The sequence below is a fragment of the Phoenix dactylifera genome, chromosome 12 (assembly GCF_051530095.1).
Source record: "Phoenix dactylifera cultivar Ajwa chromosome 12, Ajwa_hap1_PhDact_Kaust_v1.1, whole genome shotgun sequence".
Classification (NCBI taxonomy): domain Eukaryota; kingdom Viridiplantae; phylum Streptophyta; class Magnoliopsida; order Arecales; family Arecaceae; genus Phoenix; species Phoenix dactylifera.
In genome coordinates, this window is record NC_143201.1 from 4,589,757 (window position 1) to 4,613,815 (window position 24,059).

General features: G+C 36.9%; 1 protein-coding gene across 1 annotated transcript; it reads right to left on the minus strand.

Annotated features, from left to right (window-relative positions):
* Positions 1–1,926: 1,926 nt before the first annotated feature.
* LOC103716930 (protein transport protein SEC31 homolog B-like) lies at positions 1,927–23,810 on the minus strand. Its single transcript, XM_008805134.6, has 22 exons — positions 23,260–23,810; positions 22,893–22,947; positions 22,682–22,804; positions 20,279–20,375; positions 20,137–20,173; positions 19,920–20,025; positions 19,521–19,578; positions 17,707–17,804; positions 17,478–17,597; positions 16,569–16,614; positions 13,054–13,175; positions 12,854–12,981; positions 12,250–12,772; positions 11,969–12,061; positions 8,609–8,794; positions 8,319–8,529; positions 7,491–7,606; positions 7,185–7,388; positions 5,290–5,415; positions 4,913–5,198; positions 3,141–3,379; positions 1,927–2,309 (listed from the first exon to the last, which is right to left on the minus strand). The coding sequence occupies exons 1-22, from the start codon at positions 23,574–23,576 to the stop codon at positions 2,217–2,219; spliced, it is 3,384 nt and encodes a 1,127-aa protein (XP_008803356.3). The 5' UTR covers positions 23,577–23,810; the 3' UTR covers positions 1,927–2,216.
* Positions 23,811–24,059: the final 249 nt, after the last annotated feature.

The window sequence follows — 24,059 nt, forward strand, 5'->3', positions numbered from 1 at the left end:
CAGACTAGGGATATTGTAGTAGAGGCATGCAGACTAGGGATACTGTAGTAGAGGTCCTTTTGGATTGATCAGGAGCTGATCAGATTGTGTTTAAGAACAAATGAAGCACGTAAGAACCCATGCAGGTGTGTGCGCTTTAGCAATACATAGTCAAGGAATCCAAAAATGACTTCTAGCTAGTTTTTTAGGTGAGGTATTAGTTGTTATTGAATCTTCTAGCAGGATGAAAACTTCAACTTTTTGGAGGTCAGCCACATAAAGTTGGTCTAGGGCATCCAAACATAAATCCATAAAAGTTTCGATATCTGCACTTCATCCAATTAAGATCAAGCTGGACTTGATCATATGATATGTCAGGATATGGGCTTAAATTTTATTAATCCAAATTCACTAAGAGCTAACCCCAATTTAGATCCAATTATTTTAGCTAATATATATGGTTTTACCCTTATGTCCCTCACATTTCTTATGAAGCTTATCAATTATACTTGAATCTGAGTTACTAGTAGATAGTTTCGAGCATAGAGGATATTAAGCTTTGCAAATAAGAGTAGCCGCTTGAGACCTATACCTGGTCTTGCACATATTAGATCAAATCCAAATTGTAATCCACCTGACTCAAACCTCAATACTACCCATACATAACCCAAATAAAATCCTACCCAAAGCAGGCCCCAACCAAATGTTGGAAGGATAAGGTTTACATTAATCTTGATACTTTTTTCGCCTCGAAATCTAAACGAGTAGAATTGAAAACTTCGACCTGCTTCAGGTGATGATGGTGACGATGTCTGGATCGAAACAACTAAAATTTGTTTGGATCAGTATCTTGAACAAGAATTTTAAATGATTATCTTTCTAAATACTAATCATTTAAATCACTTTATACGAGGATCCGTGCGGGCGTGTATTTAGTCCTACATCGGTTATTTGCTGGGTAGATCTTGGATACTTATACAGGATCAAGGAACCCAAATAGTAACTTCCGACTAGCCATTTTGGATAAGGTCCTGAGTTGTTACAAATAATATCAGAGCGGACCCGACCCATAACTTATGTGGACTAGAGAACTCTGCAGCACGGATCCATTGAGGTTGACCACGAACCGATCGTGATGTTTGTGATTAGATTTGAATGGATTTGAACCCTTAGCCTGACGAGAACGTCAGGGCTTGAACAAGGGAAGTATGTGAGAATCCGTGCGGGCATGTGCTTAGTCCCACATCGGTTATTCGCTGGGCAGATCTTGGGTACTTATACAGGATCAAGGAACCCAAACAATACATTCCAGCTAGCCATTTTGGATGAGGTTCTGAGTTGTTACACTTTAAAAAAGTAATATCAATTAAAAGAATTGGATTTAACACGTTAAATATTTTGGGGTTGAGCCATGCAGCACATTATGCTACAGCTGAATGGGTGACCGAACCCACGGGTCTGTAAGGGTCTAGAGGTCTTGTATGCTGTCCCTGACCTGACTTTACCATTAATATTAATTAACATATTTTTATAATTATCTAACTGTGAATATAAAAGGTGCATTTGGGCAAAGATTGGGCATTTAGAATAGAATAAGCCCATAGCACAAGAGGTTGACCTGAATCTTTTTTCTTGCTCCAAGCGAAAAACGACTCAATACCCACATAACCATCCTTCCCTATCTTTTATCTCCAGAATAGCAATAAAACTGGAAACAACTGAACATCATAAACTTCAATAAAAACGGTAATTTTGCAGAATAAGTCCACCGAGGTACACCGCCACCATAGATTTGATTATACACTAATAGAACAAGTTTAAATGACCCTGCAGAATTATCTATCCAAATATACAGATAACTTGGGGGAGAAGATAGCCGAGGTCCTCGTAATTACTTTTGCCTTTGTAATCTAAAATAAGAACAGCTAAAGTGTCTGAGACTTGGGAGATCACAAAGCAAAACCAAAGTTAGAAATAAAATGAACAAACTATCATCTTACAACAAAAATTGTAAACAGTCAGCAACCCAGGAGCCTGATTCACTCAAAATAGCTAGTTTTTTTATGGCAAGAGACCTCCAATGCTCTCATTAAGGAGCATAGTGGAGGATAGGTTATTAAAGATCTATAAATGAAGCCAACACTGAAAAAATTATGATTAAAAAACTAAAAAAAAAAAGAAGCATGCAATGTGTACATGGACTAGCTCTGGCCAAAGAATGCTCTGCAAGGTATACGTTACAGTCTCATGCTCTGCCTTGTCTTTATCATTCGCTTAAGTGCTGCAAGCCAGAAGTTGCATTCATCCCAGTCACTCGTTGTTAGGAGAACCTGTCACGTTCAATATTAGTTGATTGAAGCACCCAGGAAAGATAATGAACTGCAAGGACTAGCAAATCTAACAGTATAAACAGGAATAACAGGTTATCAGAAGACAATCTAGTTTCAAAACACAGTAAATTTTAGAATTAAAATTTCTAAAGCAGATCTAAAAATTAAACATGTGACAGAAGATCTACTAGACCAAACTGCCAGATAAAAGAAAGAAAAAAAAAAAAAAAAAGATGCCCGAATACATGAGGCTCCCACCATTATAGGGTCAAAGGAGGATCAGACGTACGCAGCCTTACTCCCACATATCGAGAGATTGCTTTCATATTTTGAACCCATGATACCCAGGTTAGAAAAGAACAACCCTACCATTGCAACAAAACTCAGCCCTCTGAACTTCCAGACACAAAACGGAAAAAGAAAAAAGTTTCAGTAGCCCATCTTGTTATGAGAAAAGAATCATAAATACTTGATCAGAGAAGCCAGATATGCAGTCCACAAAGTAGTTCTGAAAAGTCATAAAGATTACAATGCCAGTTGCTTATGACCTCAAACAAAATTGGATCTGTTTGAAGTAATGAAACTTCACTATTGTTTTTTAGTATAAGCCTTCATATACAATCATGTCAGGAGGCGGCACAGTGACGAAAAGCTCTCATAGCCGCAGAATAGTGCAAGCAGCCTACGTGAAATAATGACAGAAAAAGCTGTATAACTCTAAGTACCAAATCATCCACTTAAGATTTCTCTTTTGCAATTTTATGTTCTAAAAATAATCTGGTTCTTTGTAATTAGTGTCACAGTGATAATTCCTGCAACTAATCAGGGTACCTGGATGTGCAGTGCGCTAGCATAGTCCCCAGCATCTAAAGCTTGGCAGAGTTGACCAAGCTTAGATGCAGCATTTGGAGATATATCCCCACTATTAAGCTTCGCAAACAAGGATCCAATTTTCCTTGAGTTATCCTCAATTTCTCGTTTTTTAGATGGATTTGCACGAGATCCTCCAAGAGCTTCTGATGTCTCATGGTAGAGTCTGGTCAATGTTGTGATAACAGGCCTCAGCTCAGCTGCAAGTCCAAGCAAATGCACGTTAGCACTGCATATACAAGTCTATACATACTGAAGATGCATCATAGAGTTAGAACCAGCGGCCCACATCTATGGACAGATACTGACACAAATCTCCACAATTACCTTGCCCTGGAGATAAAAGAAATGCCCACAAGCATTGATACAACAAGAGCAAGAACGAAGACAATAAAAAAGAGGACCAATATTATCATATGCAAACAATTTGATACTGGTCACAATAAATTTTCATTAGTTTCTATCGGAATTATTACTCACTCCTATGCTGCTCAATGATGATAGGTTCTGGATGTGAACAATAGAATAATCAATTACTAAAGAATTCAAAAAAAAGTTTGTAATGCTTGTTCCTTCTTACTTGCATTAAAATTTGAAGCATACAAAGGCTGGAGCTACATCACAAGGAAAACCATAATAGTCAGCAGAATCTAAAAATTGTCCATACATACCTACAGAAATTATAATATTCAAATGTAATTAAAAAAATGAATGTTCCTCAATCATGAAAATATGGACAAGCACTACTTCTCTTGGTTTATGCGATAATTTGAATCATACAAAAAAATCATTTCTCATAATACATATATATGCATATGCATGTACAAAAACATACATGTATACATATATTTTTGGGCATATTGCACCTGTGAATTATTAGTTCTTTGAATTTGATCTATTATAAGCAAACTAGAGACAGTTTCTTTATCCTTGAATGATTCATAAATTTCAATGTTTAAATATATTGAGATAAATTCATTTTTGATTTCAAGTAATCAATGATCATTATGTATACATAGCTAATAAAAAAATGTTTCAAACTAGTGCCTGAAATGATCAGATCATGGAAACAGGAGCGGACCATCTCAGGGTGGTTCGGGCACCTGGGGCAAAAAAAAGTAACATATTTCTCAAGACGGTGCCATTTCATCCAAATGTCACTGTTTTGAGCAAAACAGCCTACATGCTTTATTCTTCAACATTTTCAGCCAAAGTGCACCGACTTGCAATTGGCCGAAATATAGATTCAAATGAACTTTAAACTTGGATTCGAATATTTGGCGCACAATGGTGATATATGTTTTCTCACACTTTTTCTTTGATATGCATGCTAAGGTCCATCACTGATCAGGATATTTAGACATTCCAGAATTATGTGCATGGTTGAGATTTAGGCAGGACATGGACAGGAAGTAGAAGCATTGGTCCGACATGCTCCTGGGTCCCTACAACATAGATTGATGAGTAAATATGGCTGCGAGGGTAACTTCACTGATAAACAAAATGATATTAACATCATTTTCTAAGCCTGGTTTTGGCAGGCCTGGCTACATATGTACAGCAGAGCAAAGTTAGCTGAGCCAGATACAGGTGAATATGAGATTTCTAAAAATAGATATGCGGTCTTCAGGCCATTATATGTATGAAGCTGAGGGTGTAAGAGATGCTCCAAAGATAACATTTTCAGATAATTAGTAGTGCCATTGATTTTGAGTAATATGAATTGAAATTACCAGGAACATTTGAAGTATCCACTGTTTGCACCGTAGGAGGAGGAGCTGGAGGAGCAGCAACTGGTTGCACATGTGATAAGTGAGTTGGAGTAGATGGTTGTGCAGGACTGACACTAGAACTCTGGACAAAACTTGGATTGGTAACTGGCATAAAACCTCTAGGTGCAGGGGTAGGTGCCACAGCTGGTGGAAACTTGTGACCAGTAACATATCCAGGTTGAGAAGCACTAAAACCATGGGAAGTGGGTAAAGCTTGTCCAGATTGATATGTAGGATTAGCTACTCCCTGTCACAAACATGAAGAGAAAAAGTTAGTTAATTAGAAAATAGTAAATATCTTCTCGTGGTAAAGTTCCAAGAATTTATAGTGTACAGACTGGGTACAGCTGAGAAGCCAAGCTGGGCTGCTGATATTGTTCCACATTTCTAAGGGTAGGTGGGGTTGCAGGAACAAAGGGCCTCACTGCAGGCTGTGATGCAGCAGGAGGTGGAGCAAAATTTGGCTGTTACAGACAAAATTGTTAAAGGCAGATAAACTGGTATAACTGATAGTTATAACTATAATAGCAGAGTATTTAAACAAGTAATCGTGAACAAAACTTTTAAATAGTACAAGTAATCAACTTAGAAGTAAACCATACTATGGGAAAGAAAGGGAAAAAAGATTTGAATCTGTAGAGCTTGCTTAACATTGAGTAACCATCCACATGGACAGGATTTATGGTTCAAAATATACTGAAAGAGATTTGGAAGTCAGTTTAAGCTAACAATCATCAAATCTTTGAAAGGAAAGGACATTCAGAGATCATCAAAATGCCCTCTTTCTCATGCTCCAAAGATTCTAGCACGAAAAAGTCATGCCCTCTGGCCCAACCATACAAAACCTACTCTAAGAAGACTCGAAGAGCAAGGTCAAATTAAGTGTGGTTCTAGATGTCAGATCATGAGCCAGGTTTACTGCTGGTTCATATTGAATACAACAGCATGGGCTCTGCAAGACATTTACTATCAATCAATCAAATCCAGTGGCATAAAGCTGCTTTAATGCAACTTCGGAATAAAAGAAAGAAAATTGTACTGAATAGTATGGAAAAAGCAAATTTAAACCAAAAGGACAAACTCAGAAAGTAGCAACAAGGATACTTATATTAGTGACAGGAATGGAGAAAACAATTTTAGTTTTACTTTTAATTATATTTTGGCATTTACTTTCAAGTGAAATTTGGATGGCTGAACAAATCCTAGGATTGTTTCTTTCTAGTTAAGCTTAGGATTCAAATATTTATGTAAGAAAATAATAAATATTTTTTCTTGTAATAGGATATTAGGTTGGTTAAATGTTCTTTTTTAAGTCAAACTATGCTTATTGAAGTCTTATGATATTATAATAGGTACGTTTGAAGTCCTTAAAGTCGCTACGACATACTGCTTTCCACTTGTTTGGGTCCTCATTAAATAGGATTTGCATAGATCAATGAATTTCAGTATTCTGAGTAATCAATGACCCAAATCCAATGGGTCAAGGCTGTCTTAATTTTTGTGGACAGGATGCGCCGCTGTTTCAACCCATGCCACCACTTGGGACAAGGGATGTCCTGGGACATGCTGAATGGGATGTTGCAATGACGGTAGGACAGTGCCCCATCCCGATGTCCCACGTGACGTCCCATCAGAACTTGAATCCTAGTAAGCAATTTCTGAGACAAAAATCAAGTGGAATGTGATGTCTTTTATTCATTCTTATTTCTCCTCCTTCCTATTACATTACTCTCATCAGTTGTTTTCCTCTTTTATTATTCGCCTATTACACTGTAAATCAGATCTGAGCCAAACCTGATCTGATTTCAACATGTAGCCCACATTATCTCTCTAATAATTTACTATGATGCCTATAAACCCAGCTTAATTCTAAAATCAACTGATCTTTTAAAGCCTTCTTTTAATTCTAAAATTACTTAGCAAGCATTTAGTTTCCGTATTGCTCCTTAACTCAAAATGCAACTCTCATTAACAAACCATTGAACTTTTCTATAATCTCTTCTTTTTGATGGAACTTGAATTCTATCCTTTGAATTCTAAACAGCACGCAAAGCAATTTCGCATTGTGTTTTCCTACATTCTTTGCCAAATATCACGGATATGAACCCTTGTCCCACCGGATCCTGTCTCAGTTACTTAATGTGCATAGTAAACTAATTATAAAAGCAACAAAGGAGAATTCTGGTACAATTCATCCTGGAAAAGAAAAAAAAATAAAATAACAAAAAACTACCTGTGGAACTTGGGGTGTCTGTGATGGAACAAACATCTGGGATGGCTGTGCTTGCTGAAATGGCACAGGATTGCTGTACTCTTGGAACTGTGTTTTCTGTTGCACAGGTTGATATCCTCCATAAGAAGAGCCAAATGATGGCTGATAGCCTTCAACATATGAACTGGCAGGAATGCTCTGAGGTGGTAGGGAATGTGCTTTATCCTAATTTAGAACACAAGAAAGACACAACATAAAAGATGAAATTGGACCTTATCTGAATTACGATGTAATTAAAAATAATAAAAAAAATCTATAAAGAAAAACCTGATAATATTGTTGAGAATGGTCAACAACATTAAAGCCAGACCGATCTGCACCATATACAGACCCAGCATGTGGTACACTGGTTTCGTAAGGTGAACTTTCGGGTGCTTCTCTCCCTGCAAAAAAAAAAAGAGGCATCAAAATTAAAATACTTCACCATGTGTTTATTGTAACTCAGGAAAAAAAGTGCAATCTTTTTTGGAACTTATCATACTTCAGCATGTTTTAGTACATGGGAAAATTAAAATGTGTATATTGCATAGAAAATCAGCAACTTTGCAATTTTCATTTGAAGATGATCCATCATAATACACAGACAGCATGTATCTAAAGCAAATAAGTGGTAGAACCAAAGGGAAGATAAAAGTGTTCGAAGAATTCATACTGGATAAGTGGTGAAGGTTCTCAAAAGCACAGACATAATCTACTATCAGAATAATTGGAACAAAATAGAGACATATATTATTTTTGAAATCATGAAAACAGAATGAATTGATAACAAGAAAAGAAATTGATCGCACTTACATAATATAAAAAAAAGAAACAACATCTTGATTAGAGAACAAACCAACATCACAGTAACCATGATAAATCCTTGGCGTATCTATTGCCACAAACTTTGGGTATCTATTGCCCCATCAGAACAGTAAAATGATACCACAGACAACATATTCTATTATCAACAAATACTGCAACTATAGTTATTCATAAATTTTCATCACTTGTGAAAAGTTTGTTCAATACAAAAAAACTCTAGTAAACCAAACCTATAAAATAAACACCCAAAATCATACAGTAGAAAAAAGTACCTAATTTATGTTTTACTACCTTCAGCTGAGAGAGCAATTCGGTCCCGTAAGATAGCAAGTTCATGGGAAGGTTCCTCTGATCCCAATAGTTTTAGATACTCCATTGCAGTTGTAAGAAGCCCTTGGCTGGCTAGTAGTTCAGCATAGTTCTCCACGAGCTTAGACAAAGATGCACTAAACTGCTTACGCCCAGTTGCAAGGGCAAGGACTATAGTCTTTTCCATGAGATCCTATATTGAAGCAAAAGAATTATTATTCTGCTGCTTATTTCATGATCATACATGACAGGTTATGATGATAGAAGATCACCTGAAGAAGGTCGACGGAAGCCCTCCCTTCATATCCGGACTTCAAGCTGCATGACCAAATTTCCACAGTTTTGTCAATATTTCCAGCACAAATGTAGCATAAAGTTGCAGCGAGTGTGTTGCCAATAGTCATAAGTCTTGAAGCCAAAGTGTCACACAGGACAGTCCATTCCTCCTTCTGTGCAAACTGTTGCACAACCAACACATACAACAGCTCGTGATCAGGGGAAGTAAATGAATCACACACACACACACACACACACATATATATGATTCAGATTTAATGAGTAACAAGACTAAAATTAGATAAGGCATCCAGCCTTGGCTGGAGTAAACTTCGCTACAATTACAAGTGTAACCCAATAAGGTAATTTTATGGAAACATGATCTGTCATTCAGTTTGTCAGCGTGTATGAAGTCGTTATAGGTCAATGGACAATCCTCTAGCACACCATCCAGGAAGATAAAACAAAAACCTTCCTATGAATGAACCCATAGCCTAATGGTCATATAGGTTCCTGGCCACTTAAACACTACCTTGGGCATAGGTAGCAGCCAGCCACCAACCCATAGATAAAAATAGTCAATAACAAGGATTTACATATTGGGGGACACAACAGTCCTGATTTTTCCACGGATTGGGACACCCTGCATCTCAACTCTTGGCACAACAAATGTCCCATCTTGTCCCTGCCCATTTCCCAACTCATCCTATCCTGACACTCTAGATGGTGCCCCATCCTGACACTCAGGATGATGGGAAGCCCCATCATCCCACCATGACACCTTGGTCAATAATAGGTTATACTTCTGTAATAATTCTAAATAAATAGTCATGTATAACTTAAAGATAAGCCTGAGTGAAATTCTTATAGTAAACAATCTATGGTATTTTCATGAGAAGAATTTAATATTTCAGTTAATTTATATAGTTTGCAGAATTTCACCTTGTATTTTTCATATTCTCATATGTCAACAAATTAGAAATTTTTAACAAACAGTAGGTAGAAAGGAAGCCACCTAATACCGGCAGCTACAGTCACAAAAACAAGGTAAGTAGTTTCATTCTCATTTCTGAGTTTTCCTCTTCATCTGCTAACGCTTCATCTTTTTTATTCTAATTCATTTGACTCTGTTAATCTTTTTGTTAGTTGTTTCATATTCAGGCCACAAAGACTACAGTGTTTCCTTTTCCCTCTTTCCTCTCTCTTTTCATCTTTCATGCAGAGCCCCTCCTCCCTCTACCCTCTTCTTCTTTTTCTATGCTTGATTACTCATTTTCTTTATTTATCTTAAAAGCATTCACACTGCAGTCCCAAACATTTTCCTTTGTTTTTCTTATATCGTCTTCCTCTACTTCCAGTACCTAACTGGATGCTTCTACCCTTATCTGCCAAAATTTTCATGGTTCAATTCTTTTTCTTCCTAGATTTCACATTCTTTGACTGCTCCAATTAGCAGAAGTGAATAAAAAATACAATCTGACCTGAAGTGTTATTTATATATTCTAGTCAGTCCAATGACCATCTGGTAGACAGAGTGGCATCATATTCTACATGTCTAAATAAGCGAACCAAAATATAAGTGCTTTGGATACACTTCCCAACCATGGATCAAAACAGAGTACAAATCTTGTGAGAACTATATACAATCTCAGCAACGCTAGATCCTTTTTATTGATTTAGGAATGTCAAATTATACGGATACCAAAAAACCGGTGAAGTGTACACACGTGCATGTAAGAGTGAAATTGCAAAGGTACTATGGGGGGAATTCAGACATAGCACCAAAGAAACTAAAAGACTTTCTCGTCTTTCCTAAGACTAAGAGAAATTAACTAGGGCTACAAACAAGCCGATCCAAGCCAATCTTTTGGGCAGCTCCGGTTTTGCTTTTTATATGAAAGCAGGAATTAACCTTGATAGGAGCTCAGACAAAGTTTCTACAAATATTTAAGCTTGGTTCAACTCTTAATAGAATAATCTTGCATGAACCTAATATTAAGCCAAGCTCCCGCTTCTATGTATTTTTATGGGCCCAGAGTATTTAGGGTTGGCTAGTTATGAGTTGAGCTTTAAATGAAGCTCGAGCTTGGGTTGTTTCTTACTCGAATGAGCTCAGGCAAGGTCATTATCAAGCCAGGCGTGTACTATTCATGAACAGTTTAGTTCATTTGCACCCTAAAGCAATCAATGACTAGCTGGACTTAGCCTTGAGCAATAAAGACTAAAGAGATTGATAAAAGGGGATGCCATATAGGAAAGGAAAAGTAAATGGTCTCCAAAAGACAGGCCTTTGGAACTATGAAATTAGATGCTAGAATGTGCCAGCTTATGCTGGAAAAGGGCATGCATATGTGCGGCATGACCCTATGTATCCCGACCTATGCCTGCTCCGTATGGTCAATAAAACTCAGAACAAAAACCTACATATTGCGATCTGTGCCCAATTGGTATGGGTCAATACAGCTGGGCACCAAGCCAAGAAGTCATCTCCTGTTTCTCCTCACTTGCTGGCCATGGGTCAGCGAGCCTTGTGCAGCAGCACTTAAATCATTGGCATTATCGTGCTTTGTGCTTGGCACTGAGCCAATTTTATGGAATCCATCAGAGAACAAGTTATGAAGCTGCAATTTGATGGATCATACTTGCCTAGACTTTAATGCGGGTATTTACTAAAATATCCCAAATAAGCACCAATGAAGTATTGTTTGCATTTTCAGAAGCCAAACAAGCGAAGGATCAACAGAGGGTAGAAGCTCAGGCACACTTCAAAAATTTGGCCGTTGGCAAGATAAAAATCATCATGCTCAGCAGTGCAGATTGATTTTCTAATTTAGCCAAGAGCAGAGGCCAAGCTAAAAAAACCAAGCCAGGGAAGTCTAGCAACATTAATAAGAATATCAGGTAAATGATGATAGGTGTTTAGAGTACCTGATTAAAAAATATTACTAGTGCCAACAAAACCTTTTCACTGGTTAGAACTTAGTTTCGAGAACTGGGTGCAGGTTGAGGAGCAGGTACAAGTGCAGGTGTGAGAAGTGGATATTTCAGAAATACTTTTAGTAAGGAAGCACTTAGAAAGTGGGCATAGATTCGATATTCCAGGAAGATTCTTAAGTGGGTGCCTTACCTTAGAAGATTCCAGCTACAAAGGATCAGAAAATAGAGGCAGAACAACTAAATATTACTTTGTGTAGATGGATCTGTGTCTACAGGCAGCTCAATCTTCCATTTTCTGAATGACATGAGTCATTCTATACAAAATTCTATATTTCTGTTCACAACAAAAGGTACAACCAACAATTCCAGAAAATTAAGGTAGTTTATTTCATACATTAAATGAAAATCAGAAAACTTACTGTGCAAAGAAGAGCAAGTGTTTCCTTCCATGAATTCAGTGGTCTGATATTAATGAGGCCCATAAGATCATTAGTCACCATTGCCGAGACAACCTGAGTGGTCAACAAAATCAACATCAGGATGTAAACTTTATTCACAAAATGCTACTAACATCTTTTCCAGACAAAGTAGATCTTCGGAATTTAGCCCATAAGGATTCCATTTTAATGCCACATAGAAACATGAACTGGATTAAAGACAACATTAGAAATATAAGTAAATAGAACATAATCAGGCAAACCTTTAAATAAGGTGAGAGGCTGTTCTTAAGATACTGATCACGGGTGCTTTCCCACAATGAAGGACCACTAACATGTGCAATAACCAGTGCATCAGCCATCCTATTTGCTGCAACGCATTGTAAAACTGCCCCCTTATAGTCTCCAACAACCAAAGCATGTTGAATATTATCATCAATTGATGGATCAGTAGTCTCCACATGTTCTTCAGGTTCTTTCTGTATTTGCTTTCCATTAGACACGTTGTGGTCATCAGAGATCAAGTTATCATTGGAAAGTTGAAGATTGTTAAAGAACTCTTCTCCATTGTCAATAGGGAATGCGCTGCCTTCTCCACTTTCAGCCAATGCGTTATTATCAAAACTAAGTGCACTTGTTAATCTTTTTCCAAGATCATCAGGTGCATTTTCACTTCTGTCATCTGGTACATTGAAACCAAGATGAGCAAGTAACTTTGTCCTAGCTGTTCCCTCTTCCTCAAACATAACTTTCAAAAAGCCCCAAGTTTCTTTCTCATATTCAGATCTGTTGAAAAATTAAAAATCAATTGATGAATGAAAGTCTAATATGTCTCCAGAAGTGTATTACTTTACAGATATCACGTACACAGAATCCTGTGATTTCTTATCACATAAAGTTCGTAATGAAGTTTTTTCCCCATTTTGAATTGCAGCTTCAAATTCAGTTGAGCGGCTCACCAAACTAGGTTCAGTAACCAAACTATGCACATGCACCTGAACCAAATGGTAGATTATAATATAGAAGATAGAAGACAGAAAAAAGAAGTGGCAGAAGTGTTACTTTACCTCAGAACCACTAGATGGAGTTCCTGCTGCCGGTGGGCTTGCTTGAAATGAAACAAGCTTGCCTCCAAAACCAAAAGATACACCAGTTGGACGTTTCAACCACTTTGGAGCTCTCAAGCATACTGAAAAAACAAGAGTTGTGAAACCCAGAAGAAGAATCATTCAGTAAATTAGCAAAATCTTTAGCCATATAAAAGAGAAGATACTGAAACAGCTGAACAAGCAACATGAGCATGCACCCATGTTGCTAATTTGCATGTTGTCATGGAAATGGAAAAAGAATATGATTTCATTGGTTAAAAAGATGACAGTGTGATAATTATTTTGAGATTATCACAAATATAAAGAAGAAGAAGAAGAAGAAGAAGAAGCCACAGTGCAACTGCAGGAAGAGAGCCAATGAGTTAAGCTTTTTTTTTAATTTTCAGTTAATAAGTTCTTTTATTGTGTCCTAACTGTTTTCCATTTAAATATCCTGGGAATAGGTTGTGTATTTTATATTCTCAAATTTTCATACTAACTTCCAGCAGGCAAATAGTGGGTTTTGAGTCCTATTATGCACAAAATTATCATCTAAAAGCTTTACTGAAGATTTGGATTGGTTTAGGAAAGGCTTAATACGGAGTCCCATTTATTTAGGAGTTTAGGACTTGAATATTATCAGTCCTGAGTTCATGTTCTCTATGAATAATAATAATGCTTGCTATGCGACTCTGCCACCAAGTGTGTGGCACCACCATTATATATTCCCAGACTACCCTCAAGAATAACTTTGCATTTCTCGTCAGTTCTACCTGAGTGAAACTCAAACTACACAGGCACCAGCACCAGACATGCCAAACTCTAGTTACAGGCACGTTGGGAATCTCTTTTTGGATCAATATATATATATATATATATATATATATATATATATATATATATATATAGATATATATATAGATATATATATAGATATATATATATTGGAGTCAAGTGTCTAAAGATAGGTGCAGCGTCCAAGAGGACTGATGAATTATGCACAATTTATGAGCTATTTTAAATGAATTGGCTGACCTTCTGACCTTCTCTTTAACATCTCCAACTGCCTCTTTTTTGTCACTGTTTGCTGATTATAAAAATAATTTAAGAATAATAGAGGTGTGAAAATCTTTTCAATATGCCTTCCTTTTATCCAGGCCCGAGCAGTATGTCAAAAAATCAGAAGAGGATTCAGTAAAGTTGATCAGTTACTGTGGAGGGGATGCCAGAGATGAAAGGAAAATCACTGGATTAGGCCAGACAACTGCTGACCTGCTGTAGACCCAAATAATACGAGAAAAATATAAAGTCAATTTTATAAAAATAACGCAATCCAGACCACACGCAATATTTAAAATATGTGACTTCATACCCAGGCCTAACAGCAGTGCTGCTTAATCAAGTCAAGCCAAGCTTGTCCATGTTAGAACTGGGTCAGGTCACTAATTAATCTAGAGCAAGACAAAAAATGGACAAGTGCATTTATCAAAGTACATCCAAAAGGATACTATGTGAAAGAAAAGGCAAACATTTTGAACCCTCAAGCCTCACAAGTGCACGGTGAGCATAATATTGTTGTCAAAATCTTAGGATTATGATCCAGATCAACAGACTACATGGATCTCATACTTGGATCAAGATCAATTAGGATTATAGGATCTAGAATCTATAAAATGGATTAAATAGCACCTTTGATTATAAGATGCAACTAATTAAATCAGGCTATTTACTTGTTAAATCATGTGTAAATCCATCTCTATAATATATTTAACAATATGGATTTAAATTGGTAAACTACTGAAAATAGTGAGACTATTATTGGAGTTCATGGAGTTAAGTAAGAGGATTTATATAACCATACTCTGAAGTCTTAGCCTTGCCTTTTTAAAAGCATCCTAGCTAAGAGGATAATATAATTGATATGTAGTATTAAATGTCTTCAATACCCAACTACAATGTTTACTAGAGATGCTGAATATAGGCTTATGTTGGTGGAAACTAGAATTCCTATACATAGGCCTTTAATTATTTATTCATCTACTTTACAATTGACTCATATTTCAATTTTCACATTTCTCTTATATTTGGAAAGGTTTTGGAAGAAACCAGAAAAAGATTACAATATACAACCCAAGCCATGATCTAGTCTGATCTAACCCCCCTTTACGATTTATCGCTCATTCCCAATCTCAAAACATTATAGCTCAACATGTTTGTGTGTAAAACAACCACCATGAAGGATTTGTTAGTTTCAAATTTCAATATCATTTAGAATTAATCGAGTCACATTGATGTCAACAAGATAGAAGAATTTAGGAATAAATATTCTAAGAAATGAATTTTATCAAAATTGAAAGCTTCGTGACAAGCTATTACTATGATCCAATCAGTTTTGGGCCCTGCCTGACAAAGTGATGGACTTGGCTTCTACCAGGGGTGCACCAATCGCATGCACAATGATGAAGCAGTGTGAGGATTTCCCAGAGGCAAGCAAACAAAGAATACCAAGAAGACTAGAAGAGAAAATGGCAAGGCAAAGACTTCACGTGATTTCCTGAAGAATAGAAGGTTACAGAATTCCTGAGACTTTGTCCAATGGCAGAATTCTGTGGCCCTCATCAACATGTTGCAAATATAAATATTGCACCAATATAGTGCAAAATAAAGTTTTGCAGATAGAAGGAGGTAAGTAGAAGGCAAGTAAAGGGAAGAAGTCCTCATTTGTCATTTCAAAGCATCTAAATCCAAAGAAGCACAATGAACCTGGAACCTTTATATTTTGAGAAAAAGGAATTTGCTCTAGACTTAAGTGAAAGGGAAACATCCACCAGTACATGAGTGAGCTAATATCTGTGTAGCACAGGTATCAACATAGACAAATAACTAAACCAGTGACATATGGCTGCCATTTACAAACAAGGGTGTTACCAGAGCTTCAACATATAGCAACATACAAAGTCCGAAATAAAGCATCTACCTTGATTGGATCTGTTTAGATTTGCAATATAGAGGTTACATATCAACTAAAGAAACAGAAAGCAAAGTTTAGAAAGCCTACCAAAACTACTGAAATCAGTGTTGTAAAATTCTCTGACTGTGAGAACTAGGTCAAATATAATCGTTAGAAAATATTAAAAAACAGGTGACTTTCATTAAAATAATAAACCAGGAAACTGCTAAGAAATAGAGAGAACAGCTGACAAGCTAATATATAATGGTATCCCACTAATTTCACCCATTTAAGCATGAGTTTCCCTTCTGACATGTACACAGTGCCCATTCATTTTTCTGTTTCAGGTAACCAAATCAAGTCTGTTTCCAGATAGCATTTCCTAGGAAACTCTACACTGTGAGGGGGCACATATTCCAGTTAACTATGGGTAAGATGCACTCACTAAAGCAATCATCTGAAATATATTATCTATAGAGAGCTGTCCAGGTGTCGGAATATGCATTCAAAATGAACTACAATACAAATGGGCAAAATTATCTACCTGGAGCACCAAATTCACCCTCACCAGCACCATACCTACTGCAAGCCTGCGTCAGAACAAACATTTAGCATTCTTATATAATAACCTAAATTGAAAGAGAACCAAAAATCTTGATACCATACACATTGGTATCTCCTAGTAATCAGACACATGACATCTCATTTCTGTTTGTATATATGAAATTTGACTCTGCATGACAAATAAACCTAAGCTCTGAAGTGAAATCCGAATGCACTGCTTCACCAAGCAGCTCTTTGGAAAGCAAGGAATCAGTGTCAGTCCATTCTCATATGAAGACAACTTAAAAGCATAATGGGTTACATAAAGAGCGAACTTAAGATGATATCTGGGCTAACCAAAGGTCACTATAAATTCTGAAGAGGCTGAGCCAAAAGAATAACTGAATGTGATAACTTTAGTTAAGCATCCAAGAAACCCAACTAGCACACTTACTGAAAACATGACGCATTACTATCTCCAATTTTAATTTACAGTTATTCAGTTACTTGTTAGAAGCTTGGACTGGTAACATAATGAGCATCTCGGGCATTCCACCAAAAAAAGAAGTATATCTTGCATTACTTAGATTATATCTTTCTAGGAAGCAGAATAATCTCTTTCACAATCCTGATAAATTGTCCAGAAAACAAATTTATAAGAAACAGCATCAGCTATAATACTAGCAACAACAACATCTACATGTGGGACTCCCAATTCGTTGGTCATATCTCACTCTACCATTCATGTAATTTTCTACTCTTGCACATAAGGCTATCCACAACAATGACAGCACCAGATGCTAGAAAAATAAAATGATCCTAGAATAGGAGTGCAATCAGGACTCCAAGTGCTTGAGCATTGTAACTTTGAGCAGATTATGAATTATTATGAGGTGTGACATGGTTTTACCTCAATATTGTATATTCCAATTTTTACATCAAATGAAGATGCCGATATGACCCCTGGCATTTTAGGGTACCAGTGAATATCAAAATTCCAATTCATGCTAGCTGGTAATTCACACACTATCTGCATAACATAACAAATGGTAAGCAAAAGGTGACCTCAAACAGTCACTTCAGTGTTCACAACAGTGTCTATTTAGAGAAGCACTTGATGCATCAAATTGCTTGCATACCTCTCCAGTAACTGTATCCCAGCAAATAGTTCTATTATCTTTGGCACAAGTAAGCAAAAATGAGCTGTCATAAGGGCACCATGACATGGCAATCACACCTGGTTCACACAGGAAAGTCAAAATGAAAAAAGGAAACAAGTTTGATTTCCTTCTACAGATGTCTGGTTTCATGCACGTTTTAGGTCAGATTAAAAGAAAAAACAAAATGAAACACACCAAGATAATTGCCAGGAAACATCTAAAAAATAAAGGAAAAGCAAATAAAGCCAACAAGTAACAACACAAGTGGCACTAACAGTATAAAGTCAAACACCGTTCAACCTTGCTGATAACTTATATGCATTGCACATATCATGAACATTTTAAGATACTAACAGGCACCACAATGCTTGCATAATATGGCTAGTAAGTTTAATTCAACTATAGCTAATGCACTTTGGTACACCTCCTTTGTTCCCAGGCCTGAGTAAAAAAGGTGGAGGGTTCACATTAGGTTGATAGCCTGTTGTAAAAAGCATGTCAAAATATGAAATGGATATGAATTCTATATTCATAAATATTGGGGTGTCCCCCTCAGCAAAGGAGGATCCATAAAGACAAACATAAATAGCAGGGACAGCGCTTGATGATTAAACAGGTATTATTTACTTCCTTGATAAATTGGCATTTTTTCGTTATCAGGACTTACTAAACAAGCTATCTAACCAAACTTACAGAATTTCTCCTAAGATTTTCTAAATGTCAAGATAAATTTATCTTGCTCAAAGCCGTTAAGATTTAGCATCCTTTTGATGATCTCTTGATATTAGTTTCCATGGCAAATTCCAAATGTGACCCTTCTATACAAGTTAATTTGATCAAGTCCCTATTCAATAGTTTCATGAGTTAACATTCTCATCTTTCAACAACCTTCCATCAATCACCAAAATCATATTACCCAGACTTCATTATGCAACATTTGATCTATATATCTAATTTGGAACTACACTGCGTAATGCAAATACTAAGTTCGCATACCAATTTTGATACTTGTATCAGTAACATGTTGGTACAGTATAGAGATGGATCAGTTTAGCATACCGACAATGAAATACCCGAGTGGTGGTTCGGCACCGATCCAGTACGATGGGTACTAGATGGTACACGTCAGCATGAAAAACCTTCTGCATAGATATTTTATCACCTACTTTTAAATCCTAACCATTTTATTCATCGCTCTATGGTTCCAAGTAGCTAAAGGAATTGTAGGGCCAAATTTTCACTAGTTGTTGCTTCATTTAGTGTAGGTGCCCTTCTTTTCATTGCTACAATTGGGTGATAATGCAACATCTTGCTTGAGAAACTCATATCCTAACACATTTCTCAGCACACAGGCTAAATTATAGCACACATCACTGATATGGGACACCTAACTTTGCACATTCTCGCCAAAACAAAATTGATTTTTGGTGTATGGACACTTCAAAAATCTAAAAATAAGTTAATTAAATAAATTGAAACAATTTTCTATTTTAGTTCAAAAGTCACCGAGAAATTGTTAGTCATACTCCGCCTCCAAAGTTCAAAAATCTGTAAAATATTAATTGTTTTTCTAAGAGTGAAGTATTCGTAAAGTACTTAAAAAAGGCAATAGATAGTACACTTGAATTTCAAGACTAAAGATGTTGCATAAAATGCAAGATTCAAATATAATGTGAAAATGTGCAAGCAATAATGCAAGAAAACATCAAACTTATATGCATACTAAATTGACAAAAACAAAAAATACAAAAGACAAGCAAAATGTCACAAGTTATAAAGATTAGCAACTGAACCTTTTGTATGGCCTACAAACTCTCTTAATGGAGATATTGTTTTCCTCACATCCCAAACCTGTGAAAAAAATAAAAATGAAAAAGCAAATTAAATGCATGTAGAATTGGTTGAAATGTTCAGAATCTAGGATGTCTACTGAAAAGTAAAGGATAAAAGAACAGGTTTGATTCTGTCTCAAACTTGTTTCAGCCATTTCTCTATAAAAAGCAACAGTTGTCCAAAGCCAGAAGTGAATTTGAAAAATTGTAAGATAAAACAGTAATAGACACCTACCAAACCAGCTGATTTCAGAGATTTAGGCTAAAACATTTCAACACTGATGCCATGAACCAAAATTTCAAGCTTTAACTCATTAAAATATTGAAACGATTGCAGTGACCACCAATGAAAAAAATTACTCTAAGAGAAGGTGAACTGTCATCATCTGATGCGATAATTAGCTGGGTAGAAATATCAGGATTCCATTGCAAAACAGAACACCTCCTTCTATTCGAATCTGAAAAGCTGTTAAAAGCATAAAAACAGCAGTTAGTTAATAGTGGCATGGAGCACTAGGACTCTTCGAAAATATTGAAGATGACCAGAATATATCTAACTTATGCACAAAGAACCTGCCTTGTCACTGGTTTCTGCTGTCTTAAATCCCAAACAACTGAAAATATGTGTAAATGAAAAAAAAGGAAACCTTATGAGTTGCTTGTGTACCCAAAAGGATAAAAACAATGACAAAAACAAAGAAAATAGATACTTCCCATACCCGTCATCCCATTATATGAAGAGGATGCCAATATATGTTGAAATTTGGGATTCCACGACACAAAAGAAACTTCAGTTTGAGAAGCAGAACCAACACTCTGCAAACAAAACATGACAGACTAAGTCTAATGTTTTCACAGAACATGCCGAGCTACAGTTGCTCAGCCAAATATGAGCTTGAGTTTTAACTATTAAAAAGAGTTTATAAATCGACATCACATTAATACAGTGCCACCTTAAGAAAAGAGTAATGAATAACTACCACATTTTGTGAAGACATATGGTGAGGTCAGAAGGATGTGCCTTTAATGCATTGTAAATGCGTGGTGAGGCTCCTAGTTGCATGCTTGGAATTGAGATTACATTTCAGGCCAAACATTTAAATGAACTTTTATTTTTTCTGCATAAAGGCAATCTTCAAGAAATGTCAACATTTAATACCGATGGATGACACATTCCTGTAATTCATTTTACTTAGATGCACCTTTTTTTTGTTGGTATTGATGTGTCATAGCTTCCCAGTGGCATCTATGTCTCTGGAGAAAGCCCCTGGGTTCAGGATTCCCTTAATTTGTTCAATTTTATGAACTTGGCACTGACCTGCATCTCACATTTCCCAGTATATTGCTGAGGTTTCAAACTTGAACCCCCCAACAGAGATAGTGTTGACCAAATTAAGCATGTTGCATGTGTCCAAATGCTACTCTCAAATTAGAAATGCATATAAAAAGAATGCACATGCAGAGACACAAGACAACGGTGTTATCCTGCTGCCATCAATCTATACAAAAGTTTAACCAAGTTTTTAAACAATCTACATGAGTCCAAGAGCTAGAAAAAAAGCATGTATACGTACATCACATTCACAAGCATGTGCCCATATACTTGACTGGCAATAAGGATGTTTCTAGTGATTCGCAAACAATTGAAGGTACCATTCAGAGCAGGAAAAATCCATTTACCTCGACGAGGGCATGATAGGTCATTTATCAGAGACACCCTAAAATAGTTATGCATATTTCCTAGGGCCACCCATCCTCTAAATCAAAATTAATAATATCCAAACAACACCATAGAATATAGCTTCAACACATCAATCTGATGCAGATATTATACAGCAGAATTGTGCTAAGAGTGGCAGCATGGCAAAGAGTAGGATGCTGATGCCTAGTGCAGCCTGCATTCAAATATCAACAACTAGAAGATTGGCCCACAAAGAAAATCATATTTTTGAAAAGAGGATTAGACCATTTAATGGATTATCTGATATGCACCCTGTCACATCCAAACTTGATCAAGTCTGGTGCATTTCCAGATATGATAAATTTCAAGCTGAAATTTGGTAACTTTGTCCCATCCATCTCCTAAAGTTCTGGGATTACCATTTTAAAGGATCGCATGGATGGTGGGTTGTTGTCTGAAGTTGTCAATTTTTTTTATTTTACACATTTTTTTTGGCTGGATGGCTAAGATTATAAGAGACACTTTAAGACTTTCCCCCTACAATTATGCACAATGAAGATTTGAATGAATTCATCTCAAACCTAAAACCCTTTCTTTTAACAAAGCCAAAGAAGAAGAGGAACACCAATTGGATTGCAAGGTTATTATATTCTAACTCATAGAAAAATAAGAAAGAGGAGGAAGCTTTCTCAAAGCCCACAGAAGTCCACATCACCCGGCATGTACATTTACCCAAAATTCTCTGCTTTTATTTTTCCTGGTTTTCTTTCTGTACTAATCCTTTATTTGTGTTCTAAAGCAGTCCTATGAAGGAGAAAAGGAAAAAAAGTAGACTCAGAGCATAACAAGAGGCATCTCAATTGCTCGACTAACCCATCTTCCTTTTTCTCTGTCTTATCACTGTCCTATTGCAATAGGAGGAGGATAAGAATGGTAGGACATCCCTTAAAAAGTCTTGCTTTTCAGATATGCAAATATTTTTTATTAGTTTTCTTTTATTTTTTCTTTTTAAGATCTGTGTAGTTCATATCTTAATATTCAATCTTATAATATTAAATTATAGGAAAAAGAGGAGGAAAAGAAGAAGTAACAATAACTAGTAGTTGGTTTTCCTGCCTGCCTAGGTATTTTTTTAATTCCTTATTTCAGAAGATGAAAACTTGTCATGAGGAGTAACACCAGTTCATTTTTTACATGTATGTCAAACAAAAAATTGCAAGGAACATTTCTCTCTGATTTAACACATTTCTTACTTAACACCAATCCCAAGTCCCCACATGTTGGACAACAACATTAATTGTCCTCTTTTGGAAATCTTAAAACTCCAAATTGTATAAGTAGTTTGTTTGAATTGTTTCCCATACAGTTATAAGTGTTTACCTGTATAAACTGCTTTCTCAATGGCACTGTACTAGATTACATAAACTACTCTCTGACATACCTTGAGAGGTGGGAAGAGATTAGGCTCTGGTGGGTTTGCCAGATCCCAGATGCAGAGCTCCCCTTCATCAGCCCCAGAAGCAAGCAGGTTTGGTGAATGTGTATTGAACTCCAAACCGCGAACCTGCAGTCAAAAAGACCCGCAAACAATACGAATATAATCCGAAAAAACTTACAATTACGCATCTGCAGGGATAAAAATATGATTTTACCGGCCCTGTGTGCTTCTCAAGCCGTGCAACAAAAGCACCATCTGGATTCTCCGAGCTGCAATTCAATTGTTATCTTTCTCGTAAGAATTGACAGTGGTGATAATTAACCCTAGTGCTAGGAACACTCCAGGCCAGTAAGATCGAGACATGTGAAAGAAAATCATGTCATGAGAGTAGTTTACATTGAGATAACAAATCAAAAGGCACTGCCAAAATTGACAAACATCAAAAAATTTTCAAAAAGATTCAAAATTGATTAGAAGTGAGATCTTTAGTATCGTCATGTTGTAGAGTTGTAAAATCAAATCCATTCTCGATTAAATCTAAAGAGCAGCGAATTGAACTAGAGAATTCTCATCAGAAATACCACATCAGCTTCAGGGGATTCCAGACGTTGATGCTGCCATCACCGAGGCCACCGGCGACGAGGCCCAGGGAGTAATCCTCGGAGGCGGATCCCGGCCGCCCCCAGGATAGGCGGTTGAAGCGCTCGGCGCTGGGGCAGGCGCCGACGACAGGGAGCTCGTGAGCGTCGGATTGGAAATCCAGCTTGAAGATCTCAAGATTGGCGGCGGAGCTGAAGGACAGATCGACCGCGCCGGCCATGGTTCCCGCCGCCAGGTACGGCGCGTCGGGGGCGAATGCGGCGAGGGCCGATCGCGGCGCGCTCTTGATGCAGGCCATGGGAGGGCCGGAGAAACCCTACCTCGCCTCAGATCTAGGGTTAGAGAAAGAGAGAGAGGAAATGGCGATGGCGATGGCGATGGCGATGGCGAGGAGGGGGTCTCTTTATTGCTTCTCCGCTACTAAAGCTTTCTGCGTTTTGCTGGGAAGCTGTTCTGGACTGGGGGATTTTGCAGGAAATCGTGAAGGAAATTTGTCACTCTAACTTCGGTTATATCACAAAATTTGCGCACATTTCACACCTGCAGGGAATGGGCTCCAATTTCACGCTTATTTTTTGATGGACGGCTGTGATACTATTAAATGATCTCAGCGCCCAAAGACTAGTATACGTCATCATATGGCTAATAATCTATATATATACAAGATATAAGAGAAAAATGTGATCTAATCAAATATGGTGCATGAGATTCATTGAAGAAAAAAATAGCATACCACCGAGGTGGTAACATGGTGGGAACGGAGCTTTGATTCTACCGGAGT